This window comes from Ammodytes marinus, assembly GCF_949987685.1.
Source record: "Ammodytes marinus genome assembly, chromosome: 19".
Lineage (NCBI taxonomy): Eukaryota > Metazoa > Chordata > Actinopteri > Uranoscopiformes > Ammodytidae > Ammodytes > Ammodytes marinus.
Genome location: NC_137223.1, coordinates 22,910,277 through 22,926,497, shown reverse-complemented (window position 1 = coordinate 22,926,497; position 16,221 = coordinate 22,910,277). Strand labels below are relative to the sequence as shown.

The 16,221-nt window shown below is 41.8% G+C and overlaps 2 protein-coding genes across 2 annotated transcripts; one reads left to right on the top strand and one right to left on the bottom strand.

Annotated features, from left to right (window-relative positions):
- Positions 1–9,082, bottom strand: exoc8 (exocyst complex component 8). The gene is made up of 9 exons (XM_080047743.1): positions 8,583–9,082; positions 7,640–7,930; positions 6,110–6,354; positions 5,538–5,686; positions 5,268–5,330; positions 4,424–4,677; positions 3,332–3,580; positions 2,720–2,840; positions 1–1,812 (listed from the first exon to the last, which is right to left on the bottom strand). The coding sequence occupies exons 1-9, from the start codon at positions 8,982–8,984 to the stop codon at positions 1,526–1,528; spliced, it is 2,061 nt and encodes a 686-aa protein (XP_079903869.1). The 5' UTR covers positions 8,985–9,082; the 3' UTR covers positions 1–1,525.
- Positions 9,083–9,592: 510 nt separating this feature from the next.
- sprtn (SprT-like N-terminal domain) lies at positions 9,593–14,717 on the top strand. Its single transcript, XM_080048417.1, has 5 exons — positions 9,593–10,147; positions 10,746–10,845; positions 11,931–12,059; positions 12,724–13,030; positions 13,467–14,717. The coding sequence occupies exons 1-5, from the start codon at positions 9,795–9,797 to the stop codon at positions 14,474–14,476; spliced, it is 1,899 nt and encodes a 632-aa protein (XP_079904543.1). The 5' UTR covers positions 9,593–9,794; the 3' UTR covers positions 14,477–14,717.
- The last annotated feature ends 1,504 nt before the right edge of the window (positions 14,718–16,221 follow it).

Here is a 16,221-nt window from a genome sequence, read left to right as displayed (position 1 = left end):
TTTCTTAAACACATTTTATTTATATAACAGTGAACATTTACATTAAGCAGTGCATTTTTATTACAGTCATCCCTTTTTGAAATCCTCGTATGCTTGAATATTAGTGTGTCATAACTTTCCAGTTGCCTTCAAAATCAAAGCTGGGTGAGCTTACATAACATATCTTTATCTCCAAAGTGTTGAACCTCACAAACATAAGCTTTTCAATGTGACACCACACTTCCATTACGATCATATTGTTGTCAATGTATGTGATACATTTTCTAATTGAATTTCAAAGACTACAGCATGGCGTGCACAACTGAATTCCACATTTCCATGACCCTGACATGGAAAAAGGAACATGTCAATATAAAAAAACAATATAAGTGTGTGTGTGTGTGTGTGTGTGTGTGTGTGTGTGTGTGTGTGTGTGTGTGTGTGTGTGTGTGTGTGTGTGTGTGTGCGTGTGTGTGTGTGTGTGTGTTGCCATTTTTATGAGGTGGTCAAAATTCAGGTGCAAAGTAGCTTTTAACCTATTTCCAGGTATATTGTTCGGTGGTCCTCCATATTGCATCCTGTCATTTATTTTCCTGCAATCAAAAAACCTTTGTCTAGACAGAGGTTATTTCTAAAATTAGAGTTGAAATTGCCAGGACAGTGAGTAAAAGGACATCTAAGTTTATTTTTTGTCCGTCGTAGACTTGATTCATTATTAGAGTCAGTGATTCTGGAGAACGCTTGTTGTCAAAACCACTTTTTGGCAAAATCAGTCAATAACACGTCTAGATCAGCTACTTGTCCTTGTGCCCTGAAAAAAAATCTGGTGTTCATACACAGCCTAGGCTCTGTAAACGGGGATGTTGCTAGCTACGTTGGCTTACATACCCTTTGTTTATATACCAGTTTACAGAGCCTAGGCATTGTATAAACACTGCACACACAGTACGTGCAGGTATCTGATCATAAGGAGACAAAAAGTGATTTTGACAACAATTCTCCAGATTCACTGACTACACCTTTAAAGTGTTTTTTTTGCCTCTCGTAAACTTCATCATAGCCAAAAAAAGAGTCATTTCCTTCTCGGACTACAGATGTGCACACACACACAGCACGGACAGGTAGCAGAATCTTGAGATATTCACTGATTTTTTTGACTACACGTGATGTAACCACAACAGTCCATTTCATTCTCAGACTACAGAGGTGGTGCTCTCAGGGTTGACTCTAACAGGCCTTGTGCTCTTCCTGAGGTCCTGGGGCTGTTTGGCTGGTATTCCGACCCCCTCCTCAAACCTCAAAGATCAACGACCTGTAATGGTGTTCATACCCATCCCCGGCTCCGTTAACTAGTATGTCATCAAAAGGGGGCCCACCGTAGTTAGCAACCGGCCCATTCACAGATCTTTAGCTATGTATTCTTTGCTGATTTTTGACTAAAGTTGATTTTTGACAACAAGCGTTCTCCAGAATCACTGACAGCACCTTTAAAGTGTTTTTTCTTGTATAGACTTCATTATAGCCAAAAAAAATCGTCATTTCATTCTCAGACTACAGAGGTGGTGCTCTCGGGGTTGACTCTGACAGGCCTTGTGCTCTTCCGGAGGTCCTGGAGTTGTTTGGCAGGTTTCCCGACCCCTTCCTCAAAGCGTCTCTCCACCACGGGCAGCACGGTGTCGTGGAGGAAGGAGGCGTTCTGGAGGATGAAACTCTTCTTCTCTGGTTCCTGCTCGCAGCGCAGGCTGTAGTCAACGTGTTGCACGGCAACCAGGATGATCTCACGCAGGCTCTCCAGAAACACCATGTGAAGCTCGGGGAAATACAGCTTCAGACCTAAAGGGAGACAGTTTGGTATATTGGTTAGTTTGATTTTACAATTTCTTTCATTTTATTCTTTCTTTATATTAATCCATTGTGTATTCCCTCTCAAACAGTATCCTTAATTTAGCCGGGTAAAAATTGTAGATTGAAATTTATATGCCTGGAGTGACCTGGCCAAGAAAGTAGCACTACAACATATTACATGGTTAATGTCTCCACAAACACCATGTGGAGCTCGGGGAAATACAGCTTCAGACCTTTGGGGTGGAAGAAATGGCTGTATTGGTTAGTTTGATTTTATTACAGGGCACTGATAAAATGCTGTGTTTTGATTGGTTGATAACAGCATTCTACAGGCAGTTATTTATCGATAATGCCCGCTGTTAGCTCGGGGAAACACAGCTTCAGGCCTTTAAGGGGAAGAACATTGTGATATATTGGTTAGTTTGATTTTACTACTCCTTTTATTCTTTATCTATAATAATGTGTTGTGTATTCCCTCTCAATCAATATCCTTTATTTAACCAGGTAAAAAAAACAAATTGAAATTAAAATCTATTTTCCAAGAGTGACCTGGCCAAGAAGGCAGCACTACAACATAATACAGAAGCAGTTATTTCTGACATAGGAGTTGAAATCGCAGCTTCAGCCCTTTGGGTGGATTAAATGGTTATGATTGGTGTAATAAGGGGGATAATGTATAGCGGGTCACTTGAGAAATAAAGACCTTCAAGGTGAAAAGGTGAACAAGATCACTAGCTCATTTTGAGTATACAACTCAGACAAGACCCTGGCATTACTCTGAGCAGGGTGGTCATTTCTTCCACACCTTATAATAATATTAATAATTATAATAATAAAACATTGGATTTATATAGCTCTTTTCCAGATGCTCAAAGAGATTTTACAGCAGCCATACCTTCTTCCAGGAAGCTCATCATCTGCTTGGTGAAGGCCACGATGGTGTAGCTCAGGTTGACCCAGCAGTCGTCTCCCGTGTACTGATCAAAGCTGCCCACGCCACAGCCACGCATCTCGTCCTGCGGGGGGGGGAGGGGGGAAGATTAATATGGTGATGAAACCTAACAGTTGTTTCACAGGAGGTTTTTTGTGGAGGTTTAAACATTTGTTTGCTGCACAGTGCGCACTAGAATTTGCATTTTTTTTAGGAGCAAAGGAGAGAGTGAAAGAGAGACCACAGGATGCATCTAGATCTAGTGATGTATTTATATGTGACTAAGTCAGATTAATAATGGTCATATGACGATAGAAGGAACGAAGCAACATAGACTTAGATTTAGGAGCCTTCATAAACACAGGATGTTCCGATCTGCCTGGTAAAATTGTACCCGGGCGAAGGAATTAGTAATAACCATAAAAATATCATTGTTTTCGCTGAAGGTGGTCTAAACGTCATTAACTTTATTTGTTCTTTAAGTTGAAGGTCACGGAAATCTAAATTGAGCAATGAGAACCAGAACATTAAAATAAAATAAAAAAATAAATAAAACTAGATAAAATCCACCCCCACCTTGAGTTTGGTGAGGGCCTCTGGCGTCATGAGGTTCATCCTCCTCCACATCTCCTCAGAGTTGCGGTGCTTGGTGGCTTCCATGATGACGTCCTTGTATCCCAGCAGAGCGGCTTCCACGTCCTTCACCAGCAGAGACTGGAGGGTGAAGGTCAGGTCCAGGCCGATCTCTGTCAGCTGCTGGCAGTGTTCTTTAGCCACTTTAACACACTCTGCTGCTGTGGACAGGCTCTCCTTACTGTCAAACACCTGGAGCGGGCAGAGAAGGAGAACATATAATGGAATTGTGCGGGTTTATTTTTATTTTTTACAAATATATATATAGTATATTTTTGATAGGCACAGAAGTGTGGAATTAGAATTATGATATCCAAACTATCAAACAACTCAAGAAGACAGAGTGTAGATACAGGATAGTACAGTGCATTAAGTATAAATACTTGTTTTATAGAGTGTGTTTATAGGAGACTTGAGTTTGTTCGACCCCTTTTCGAACTGGTCAAGTGTTCACATTTTTTTCCATTTTTAATTTTCTTTTTTTTTTAAATGTTCTTTTTTTTTTTTAATCGTTCAATATGAAGATTTCATTTGTTCATTCATTTCATTCAAGACAAAGAAACCCAACCTAATGTTTATACATACATAGGCTTCTAATAGACACATCACACCCTCTAGTTGTCATACTATTCTAACTACGCAGAATTTCTTCTATGTAAAAGTCTAATATCCCAGTCTTCTCCTGCCCCTACCTGATTGCTGAATGCGTCTACAAACATCCTATTGATAAACAAATTAATTCACTTCATTTTTTTCATTCAAGACAAAGAAACCAAATATGTATACTTGAGACATATCACTCCATATTGTCTCCATACTATTCTAACCAGGCAGATATGTTCTATGTAAAAGTCTAATATGGTAGACCCTACTTGCTTGCTGAAAGCATCCACAAACATCCTAATAGTCTTCTCACATTTTTATACACTTGCTCCTATGTATTTTATGCCAAAGCACTTTGCAAACCATTGTTTTTAAAGGTGCTATATAAATAAAGATATAATTATTATATTATTATTATTCTCCTGCCCCTACCTGCTTGCTGAAAGCGTCTACAAACATCCTGATAGCCGAGCGGGACCAGACCACGAAGGCCGAGTAGCATCCCGTGTTCCCGGCGAAGTCCATCTCAAACTCCTTGGCGGTCTCCAGCAGGCTGGTGAAGAAGATGTTGCACAGCTTGTGGATGTAGAGCAGCGTGGCGCCCTCGATACGCAGCTGGCGGATGGCCGTGTGCACCGCCGACGCTCGGTTATTCAAGAAGAGCTCACAGGCTTTGGTGGACTGGCCTGAAATACACAGAGGGAAAAGACAGTTTAACTTTAACAAATTTGACAATGGTTGTTTGTAGTACATGTCCATATGATTGCGCCAGGTAGGCTCAATGTATAAACAGTAGATTGATTTATTTTTTCAGCGCACACGCCGCACACACTGTACGGACAGCTAGCAGATCTTGGGGAGATAGTCACTGACTTTGACAAAACGTGATTTTGACAACAAGCGTTCTCCAGAATCACTGACTGCACCTTTAACCAGGAAAACACTTTGTTAGTGGAGCGGCTAAGGTCTTATTTTCATCAGAATCTTTCAGTTGATGATATAAGCGTGAACATTGGCATGAGCAGTCTCCATGGTTCACGTGACAAGATAATTGTCCGAGACATTTGAAATTGTGAATTTGAAAATTTCTCATAGAAACGTATTGGGTTTTTTCGTTACATTTTTATTTATTTATTTTTTGTCTCGGACAATTTTCTTGTCAAGTGACCCATTGAGACTGCTCATGCCAATATTCACACTTCTATCACAAATTGAAAGATTATCTAGTAAAGGTGTAGAAGTGTGTGTGTGAGGTGTTATTGAAACCCAGACGTACCCAGTCTGATGAGTTGGGACACGGCCCTCCTCGTAGCTTTGGGTCCACCGCGGAGCGAGCGGTCTGGAAGGCAAGGCAAGTTTATTTATATAGCACAATTCAGACACAAGGCCATTCAAAGTGCTTTACAGGGGCAAGAGTAAAATACATAATACACATTATAACAGCGAATGAATAGAAATAAAAAATGTAAAAGCAAATGAATAGAAATAGAACATTTAAATAAAATTAAAATGACAGGTTAAAATGGAAATAGAAAAGTATTCAGACCTGGACTCAGCTCAAACACCAGCACCTCGGTCAGCTGTCTCACTCTCTCCTCTGTCTTCCCCCGCAGCTCCTTCACTCTGGGGGTGACCGGCTGGTCCTTCAGGTACTCGTTCAGCTTGTCCAGGAGGTCCACAGCCCCCTCAAAGTCCCTGTGAGGAGGGGGGAGGGCAATGATGAGAAATGTAAACAATTTAAAAAAATTTAAAAAAAAACAGAAACAGAAAAATATTAACATTAAAAAAAGAAAATAAATGTAGTCAAAATCGCAATCTGGACTACTACAATTTTTTTTAAATGGCAGTGGGCACGATATTCATGAATGGCTTTCCTCAGTCTTCCCTTGGCCTAGCTGTCCTGTTCATTTCTAACCCTACATTTTACCATGTGTGACATCACACATGGTAAAATGTAGGGTTAGACGGTGAGACCATAAAACACTCTTTCTGCCTTTTCTCAGGCTAGGATGAACCGATTTATAAAATCTTTGCACATTTATACTACACAGCATCTCAGAGTTTAATACACCTTCATATTCCCACCAGTGAAGTAGGTCTTTGAATTAACTTTACTACCTTTGAGCGATGCAAACGTCCAGGTCTTCCGGTAGTTCTTGAATCCACTCCAGACTGAGATCCACACACTCCTCTGTGTCGGCCGGCTCTTCTTCTTCTACATCAAAAGGGTTGGTAGAAGACTCGACTCGGGCCGGGGACTTGGGGACCTCCTCCTCCGGCTTGTGACGGTCTTTAGACGCTTTGTTCTTCTTGGTCTCATCCAGGATCTCCAGCCATTCCTTCTTGATCTTGCTGTTCTCCGCCTGGAATAAAGTGATGTCATGATGATACCAGACGTTTTAAAAAGTCAATATATCAATAACAGTGAAATTCCACCATAAATTAAGTTACTTTATTAGTCAATGGTTGGTTAGATTGAAATTTGTCTTTTCTCATCTCCCCTCTCAAGTTACCACACTTCAGAGGGGGTCAGAGCGCAGTGTCAGCCGCAGTACAATATTTATATTTTGCTGCCATTGGCGATGTTGACTCACATGCATTACAAACTTAACATAAGAATAGAAATGAAAATGAAGATAAGACATGGACTTTTAATTTGCTTTCATGCCATAAATTTGCCACGATGCCTCTTTAGCAGACAGTGAACTGGAGTAGAGCCTGAACCTTTGACTGAATTCAGAAAGCGATTTTGAATCGTGAATCGTTTTTGAATCAGGAATAGGATCAAATCGTGACACGAGAATCGTAATTGAATAGTGGGATTCAAAAAGATTCACTCCCTTATTATCGTTAATAGTATATCCGTTATTGTGATGTTGAATAAGCGTGCAATGTGATATGTTTTTAAATTATTGTTTTTTTTAATGACTGAATAAATAACTTACTACTACTAGTTGCCTGATGTTAGTTAGTAAGCATCTGGGAAGACGTACAGTACTGTAGCAAAAACTAGTACCATCACATTTTGGTGCTGACTTATATTGTGACATCCCCTACCTGGAATATCCTGCTCTCTGGGAACATGAGGATCTTGAACATGTCCTTCTTGTGTGTTTGTTTTTAAATATTTTTTTTGCATTTTTTTTCATGTTTTTTATCGATACGTCAGACAGGCAGAGATGAAATGGGGGGGGGGGGAGGAGCTCTAACCACTACACCACTTAATAATAATAATGAATAATAATAATAATGGATTGGATTTATATAGCGCTTTTCAAGGCACTCAAAGACGCTTTACAGGGTTCCAGGTTCCATTCATTCACACACAGTCATACTGGTGGTGGTAAACTACGATAGTAGCCACAGCTGCCCTGGGGCAGACTGACGGAGGCGTGGCTGCCATTCAGCGCCTACGGCCCCTCCGACCACCACCTCAAACATACAGCAGTCATACACATTCACACGAGGCAAGGTGGGTGAAGTGTCTTGCCCAAGGACACAACAACCATGACACAGGTGGCAGAGCAGGGATCGAACCACCAACCCTTTGATCATTGGCCAACCCGCTTAACCACCTGAGCCACGGTCGCCCCAAACCGCCCACTTGCAACCGCTTATTATTGTTTGTTACTACTAAACCCCCCCTACCTGGAATATCCTGCTCTCGGGGAACATGAGTATTTTGAACATGTCCTTCATGGGCGGGTTGTCCTTGACGTTGACCACGGCGAAGCTCTCCAGGTCGTACAGCGCGTTGTACTTGTACTTGACGGCCCCGCGGCGGTTTGCCAGCCAGGTGGAGATGAGCAGACAGTCGTTCATCAGGAAGGCGTGAACCTTCTGCACCGGAGACATGTTGTCCACGTCGTACTCCACCAGGTCTCCGTTGTAGATCAGATGACGACCCGGGACGTCCATGATGTTCTTACCCCCCTCCACCTGTTTAGTAAGAGGCAAGAGAGACAGAGAGGCAGGCAGGCAGACAGAGAGACAGACAGACAGACAGAGAGACAGACAGACAGACAGACAGACAGACAGACAGACAGACACATAGATAGACAGACAGACAGACACACACACAGACACACACACACACATACACAGACAGACAGACACACAGACACATAGATAGACAGACAGACAGACACACACACAGACAGACAGATAGATAGACACACACACACACACACACACACACACACACACTTTAAAATTCAGGGATCTCTAGTTTCTCACAGATGAAGTACAAATAAAGCACACAATAAAATTGGTTTGGAAAAAAAATCCATTGTTAATATACAGCCTAGGCTCTGTAAATGGTCATGTTGTTGGCTAAGGTGGGCCCCCTTTGTTTACATACCCCTTTACAGCGCCTAGGCTGTGTATTAACACTGGGGGGTTTTTCAGTGCAGTGGTACAGATAGGTAGCAGTTGTGTGGAGATATTCAATTCAAAAAACTTTATTGTCCATCATATATAGACAGAAAATTGCTTTCAGTGTGTGTGGCTCAAACATCATAAAAACAACATAAGACTCACACATATTATCACACAAATTAGCCTACTACTACTAGCACTACTAGACTCCTACCTTCTCCAGCAGCGAGGTGAGCGTCCTCTGTTTAACCTCCTCTGTCTCCTTGGGGAAGGCAGCCTGCATTTCTTTGGACGTCTCATCTTTGTCCGCAGACAGTAGTGACTGCGTTATGCTTTCCATAATACTCTTCTGTTCCGTCAGTATGTGGCTGAGTTGATACATTTCGCTTTCCAAGTACGAGATCTCCTTCGCCGTCTCGATAAACTGCCTGTAGTTCTTGTAGACATTTTTCTTCAGGTTTTGCGCTGTCTCGTCGGCCAAGTTTTGGATCTTTTGCCGATGCTCTTGCAAATCTCTGTCGCCGTCGGATTGTTGTGACAGCTGCTTCACGTAGTTTTGGGGGTCGAAATTGGGCGATTCTAAAAGCTTCCGTAGTCGGTTACCCGTTTCCGACATCTTCAGTCGTCTGTGTGTTCGCTAAAGTGTGATAAAATGTTGTTATATCAGAGATAAATGCAGAGATGGAGACGAGAGGGACAGTTCTTCAAGGTTCATTTCCGGTTTCAACCCAAACAGGAAGTTGTAAATTGGTTGACACCCTGTACGTCACGAGACCCTGAAAAAAAACAGCTGGTCAACGAAAAAAATATATATATATTTAATTTAAATAAACAAAGGACTGCAAACTGCAATATGACAACAGCTCTTAAAAAAAAACAATGGACTCCAATAGATATTTTCTATTGTATCATTCACTAAACTACAACAGAAAAACAGAATGAAGAGGACTACAAATCCCAGAATGCAATTGTATGGTATCAAACCAGAACGTGAGTTTCACAACAAGAGAAAAATATTAAAGGGTTTATTATTATTGTTTATTATTTTAATAATACATTCATTTTTGAATAACATATAGACGCAAGATGATTTTTTTCTATTTTTAAAGTTTTATTTTGAAATTACCGGATATTCCCATTTTGCATTGTGATCACATGACACGTCAACGGCTGCCGGTTGGCGCTAGCTTTGGTCCGGCAAATACCTCCAGTCAACATGAAGATTTTATCGGTTTTTAACTGATAATATGACACAAACTCGAGTATTTTTCTAATCGGTGGGGTTTTATGCAGGTTTTTATTCTGGCTCCGGTGATTCTGTCACTTCACGTGTGAATTGAGAGCCTTTTTAGGAGCTATATTAGCTAACAAACTAGCATAACCGTCAACCAAAGCTAAAGCATCTTTCCACTGTAAAAAATCAAAAATGGATGATGATTTTCTGCTCGCCATTCAGCTCCAGGAGCAGTTTAACAACGAATACGAGACCTCCTTGTTTTCCTCAAACGGTTTCCAAGACAACATTGAGGATGGTTTTGAGCAAATTAGCAAGAAGCGAAAGGTGGAGGTTGGGGATGAGGGAGGCTACAGTGACAGCGATCTTGTCCCGTATTTGAAGCCCAGTCCCCGGCAGGAGAGACCGCTGTCTATCGTCGATGCTTCGTGGGAGACGCTGGACCCAAGCCCCGACGTCAGGTCCATGTTTCTGGAGTTCAATGAAACGTTTTTCTGGGGGAAACTTTGCGGTGTGGAGGTGAAATGGAGCCCAAGAATGACACTGTGAGTCAGTTAGTGTGTTTAATATGGGTTTTTATTGTGTGTGTGTGTGTGTGTGTGTGTGTGTGTGTGTGTGTGTGTGTGTGTGTGTGCGCGTGTATAAATACATATTAATATATACATGTAAATTAAATAGAATACTGTAAAAATGGAAAAAAGTTATAACTTCTGTGTGAACCCTAAACAGATGTGACGTTATTTATTTACAGATGTAAACTTTTTAAGACAGATGTTAAAGTTCTACTTTACCGGTGGAAATATGAAGGTGTATTGAACTCTCAGATCCTATGTAGTATAAATGTTCAACATTTTTAGAAATTGGTTCATCCTAGCCTGAGAAAAGTCAGAAAGTGTTTTATGGTCTCACTGTCTTAACACTACATGTTCCCATGTGTGACATCACACATGGTAAAATGTAGGGTTAGGATTAACAGGACAGCTGGGCCAAGGGAAGACTGAAGAAGGGAAGAAAAACCTCATTAATTGTATTATAATAGCGATTTTATAATGATAGCACGCTGGTTCCGTATGGGTGAAGTATTCCTTAAACTGTAAAGGGCTGTGTGTCCTGTTTGTAATGTCTCTTCTGCTTTCCTCCTAGGTGTGCTGGTGTGTGTTCGTACGAGGGCCGAGGTGGACTGTGTTCCATCAGACTCAGTGAGCCTCTGCTGAAGCTCCGGCCCAGGAAAGACCTGGTGGAGGTGAGATGGCCGGATCTGGCTTACGCTGAATAACACTGAAAATAGACCAGACAACTATATATCAGTTGTGTTTCATTTACAGTAGTTAACAGCTTATTATAAGGCAATCAATGTATGTATCTGAACACTCTTTGTGTAGTGTGGAACTGACAGCTGGAGTCTTTTTTAGTCTTTTTTTATTGTCGTTTGTCTTTTTTACTGTTTTTGTATTGTATTATGGACCGTTTTCTCTCTGTCTGGAATAAAATAAAAATAAAATAAATAAATATGCAACCCATTTACTCAGAGAAGAATTCAATTCTTAATACATGAATGTAAGAATAAATGCACGGGTAGAGAACCTAGATTTTGTAAAATACACCTTGAATTCCTCTTATATAAGTAATCATCCCTCTCTCTCTCTGTCACTAGAATTTCATATAGAGTTTTTCATGCATGTCAAATTGTCAATAGACATTTTGGCTTCCGCACTTAAAGGTGCAGTGTGTAATATGACATCATCAAGAAAGTTCTACAAAGTTCTAGAATGCAACACTCCCTGGGTAACCCCAACCCTTTCGAATAATAACAGAAGCTACAGTGGCCTTCAAGGACAAGAACAATTCTACATTTTAAACAATGCACCTGATGACATTCCAACTATGACACTTTCAAGATGGCGGCACTAGGCCTTGGTCCAAGATATGCAGAAACATGGACATATATGAGACCCTTTCTAAGGGAAAAAATTATAATTTAAAAAAAAAAATCAGCGATTATGCACTAAATTAAATGTACTTATGGCTATCATAATTACTTTCTACAAAATCTGCTAGGAAATAAAACCCAAAATTCTACACACTGCAGGTTTAATCCCCATCGTTGAGTGATGGGGAAATATTGTCCCTTTGATTAGGCAGATTTTACAAGGTTATAATTATAATAAGTTATTTAAATGTTATATTCATATTTTTCATTCGCTTTTCTAATGTTTATTCTATGCTTCATGTATTTAAATCTTGATGTATTTCATGCCCCTGTAAAGCACTTTGAATGGCCTTGTGTCTGAATTGTAATATAGAAATAAACTTGCCTTGTTCCCACAGACTCTCCTTCATGAGATGATCCACGCGCTGCTGTTTGTGACTCAGAACAACAGAGACCGCGACGGCCACGGCCCTGAGTTCTGTAAACACATGAACCGCATCAACGACGCCACCGGCACCAAGATATCTGTAGGTCCATCCACTGTTAACGTGTGTGTGGGTGGGGGTGGGGGTGGGGGTGGGTGTGTGTGTGGGTCCATCCTCCGTTTACGAATTAGCTGATATCGTCTTATGTTAAAGGTGGAGTAAGTGAATGCTTGTTGTCAAAACCAGTGAAAATCTCCTCACGATCTACTTCGTTTATACACAGCTTAAACTCTGTAAACGGGTATGTTGCTAGCTATGGTGCTGTGGCCCCCTTTGTGTACATACCGGTTCACAGAGCCTAGGCTGTGTAATAACACTGGATGTTTTTTCGGTGCACACACAGTACAGACAGGTAGCAGATCGTGAGGAGATATTCACTGATTTGGACAAATTCTGATTTTGACAACAAGCGTTCTCCAGAATCGCTAACTCCACCTTTAACTTGTATTTTGACTTAAGGTGTTGTAACTGTCTACTGCTGCTACTTCTCAATGAGACCAACCTAGTCAAATAAATGTTACAGAGATATTCTTGACTTAGTTTAGTGGCCTGTGTTTATTTATCACAAAGAAGTGCTAAACCATTACACACCGCTCTTAACTCTGAACCCCCCCCCCCCTCTGTCTCCCCCCTTCCCCTCTCTGTCTCCCCCCCCCTCCCCCTCCTGTCTCCCCCCCCCCCCCCCCTCCCCTGTCTCCCCGTCTAGATCTACCACAGCTTCACCGATGAGGTGGACGTGTACCGGACCCACTGGTGGAAATGCAACGGGCCGTGCCAGACCAGAAAGCCGTACTTTGGCTTCGTGAAGAGAGCCATGAACCGCGCCCCGTCCTCCCTAGACCCCTGGTGGGAGCAGCACAGCAGGACGTGTGGAGGGACATACACCAAGGTCAAAGAACCGGAGGGCTACGGGAAGAAAGGGAAGAAAGAGGGCAAGAAAGAGGAGAAGAAAGAGGGGAAGACCTTAGAGAAGAAGGCCCCAGCAAACGCAAAACCTTCAGCTACGTCTACAGGTGATAAGCTTGTTCCTGGCTGTTGATCTGCTGTGATGGCTTTACATTTTCAAGATATTGTGAGCTGTATGCTACCGTCAAAAACACATCGGATAGGTGATTAGGGGTGTCCAGATGGCTGTTGTATTGTAAGTCAGAAATCGATTTGAAATGACGTCACAATCTCCACCTTCGAAATGTAGTCACTTGATAGCATCTGAAAGTAGAACCAATTGCCCAAACCTACTACTTCTCACCTCAATAGTCTTTCACAGCATAGCAGCATGATAAAATATTTCATCATATACTGTATAACATCTCAATTGTGTTCCACTAACTCCAATTTCTACCTCTCTCTCTCTCTCTCTCTCTCTCTCTCTCTCTCTCTCTCTCTCTCTCTCTCTCTCTCTCTCTCTCTCTCTCTCTCTCTCTCTCTCTCTCTCTTTCTCTCTCTCAGCTTCTGGACTGCAGGACATCAGAAACATGATCCCGTTCAGTGGCAAAGGCTTTACACTCGGAGGGAAATCCCAATCTACTACCTCCACCCCATCAAACACACCATTCTTACCTGTTATCAAAAGCCCTCCGCCCAGCCCCAAGAAGCTATTCCCCCCTTCATCTCCTGCTAGAAACCTTGGCTCTCCTGTACTTTACGGCTGGGACCAAAACAACAAAGGAATGCCTAGCAGGACAGCTACCTCCACGGGGCCGAAACCGCCTAAAAAACGCTCCGTCGGCAACACCCGGGCTTTCGTCAACATCAACGGCTCGCCAGTGAGAATACACAAACCCCGAAGCAGTAGCCAAGGCAACCAAGACGCAAACAACGGCAAACAGAGATCCATCGGAGACCTTTTCAACCGCACGGACGACCTCAAGAAGCCACTGGGTCAGCCCTCCACCACTACCTCAAACACAGGGAGCAAAACCAATGTTCCAAATTCCAATTCCAGAACTTCCGTATCTAGTCCGAGTACATCCGGCAGTTGGGACAATTCTACAGCGGTGTCCACGGGAACCAAAGGCAGCCCGGCTAACCCAACAACACTGTCCAAGTATTTCACTCCTACGAACGGGGACAGTAAAACGTTGGGAGCTGCTAGCGGTAGCGGAAGTGGTCAGGGATCGAGGAAAAGGCCATGGGACGAACGCGACAAGAGCTCGGGAGCCATTTTTGATATTTTCCAAAGGACAATAGCCAACGATAAAGTAGAAAAATCACCGACAGGGCAGCGAACAAGTGCAACTGCAAGCGCAACAATCACATCTTTGTCTTCAACTGCAGCTGTCCAGCCCCCTACTACTGCAGGGCTAAACGCTACAGGAATACAGGACTCTTTTTCAACTCTCTCGTTCTCTTCGTCTCCCTCCGATCTTCCCGTGATGGTCACGTGCCCGGCGTGCCTCACAAAGGTGCAGGAGTCCAAAATCAACCAACATCTCGATTCCTGCCTCAATGGATTCTAAAAGGAGAAAATAGGGAGAAGGAGGTGTGTGGGGAAGAGGGGCGACGTTGCAATAAAATAGCCAGTTTTTGATCGATGTCCAGATACGTCTAGAGAAGTTTCAGAGAATTTGCTGTGTTGAGTTTTTGGACTTCATTTCTTAAAGGCCTACTTCACCAGTTTGAATATGAAGGTGTATTGAATTCTGAGCACATTTATACTACATCGGATCTCAGAATTCAATACACCTTCATATTCAAACCGGTGAAGTAGGCCTTTAAATTTTTTTTTTTTTTTATAATTAAAAAAAAAATTAAAAATTAAATACACGATTTACGTTGCTGCTATAAATCTCCGTTTGAGATCTTGGACGTTTAGTGAAAAAACCTTTAACAACAGTTTTACGATCAAATGGGATTTTTTTTTGGGGGGGGGGGGGTGGTTTCAGCATTACCTCACTGTAATAAAAAAAGAATTGTTCTCTCAAGAGTGCCTGTCTCACGGCTTGTGCCTTCACATACATTAAGAGCAGCAGGCTTCAACAGATAATGTACTGGAAGCTCATTTACTTTGATCAAACTACTACTTTTATCATTCTAATCGGGCCGAATAAACCAAACCCAACCAAACTAACTGCATTATGTGAATGCTGTCCGGTTGCTGCTACGGTTACGTGTTGTGTACCGAAAACTTAGTTAGAGCATTCCGTTGTTTTAATTATGCAGAATATGTAAAGGAGGAAATTCTCATATTATTTTCTTTAATAATAGTTCTGTGAAAACATTCCCACAGCATCCATGTTGTTTTTACATGTTCTCTACATTGGACTTGACTGTGTGTGTGTGTCTGTGTGTGTCTGTGTGTGCGCGTGCGTGTGCGTGTGTGTGTGTGTGTGTGTGTGTGTGTGCTCGCGTGCGTTGGTTTGACAGCTATAACAACACGATTTCAAGGAAGCAAATTGATTCAAGTTAATTTAAAAAATGCATCGATCTGGTGTTGAAATAGTTATATAGGTTTATAATTATGGTTTTAGACCCAGAAACGGCTGAGTTCTGTGGGTAGAAAGTTTATATTTGGCCCCATATCCGTGAGACCAATATCCGTCTGCCTGTTCTTGGGAGACACTGCCTTGACTTCTGCTGCCGATCTGCGGGAATCAAGTTTCACACTCGCCAGCTGTTTATTCCTGCAGTCTTCACACGTTTTACACTGCACCCAATTCGCAGTGTCAGGCAGTGCACTGAGCCTTATGCTATGTTATACTATGTTATACTATGCTATGCTATGCTATGCTATGCTATGCTATGCTATGCAGTCATGTTCTGATGTTATTGGTGTACCTTATTTAATCAGATACACAGCAGAAAATATTGGATTGGTTGAATTGATTTAGGTCCAGGGAGATAGATGTTAAAGGTTCGAAATGTATATTTTACCCCTAGGATGTGAGGATACATATGTTTGTGTGCGTTTTCCACTTTTATATGTTGTTTGTTTTAAAGGAAATGTCTGTTAAAATATGTTTGTTATGTTGCCAAATAAAAGTGTTTTACTGTTCTATTTACCTGGGTGTTTGGACTATCATTTCAGATTCAGATTCAGAATATGAAATGAATCGTTTTGTTTTTGCTGGAAAATAACTTTACATTTAATTCTGCGTCAAGTAGCAGAAAATCCAGCATTAATACACAATTCTAGGCTCTGAAAAATGGTATGTAAACAAAGGGGCCCAACGTAGCTAGCAACATGCCAGTTTACAGATCCTGT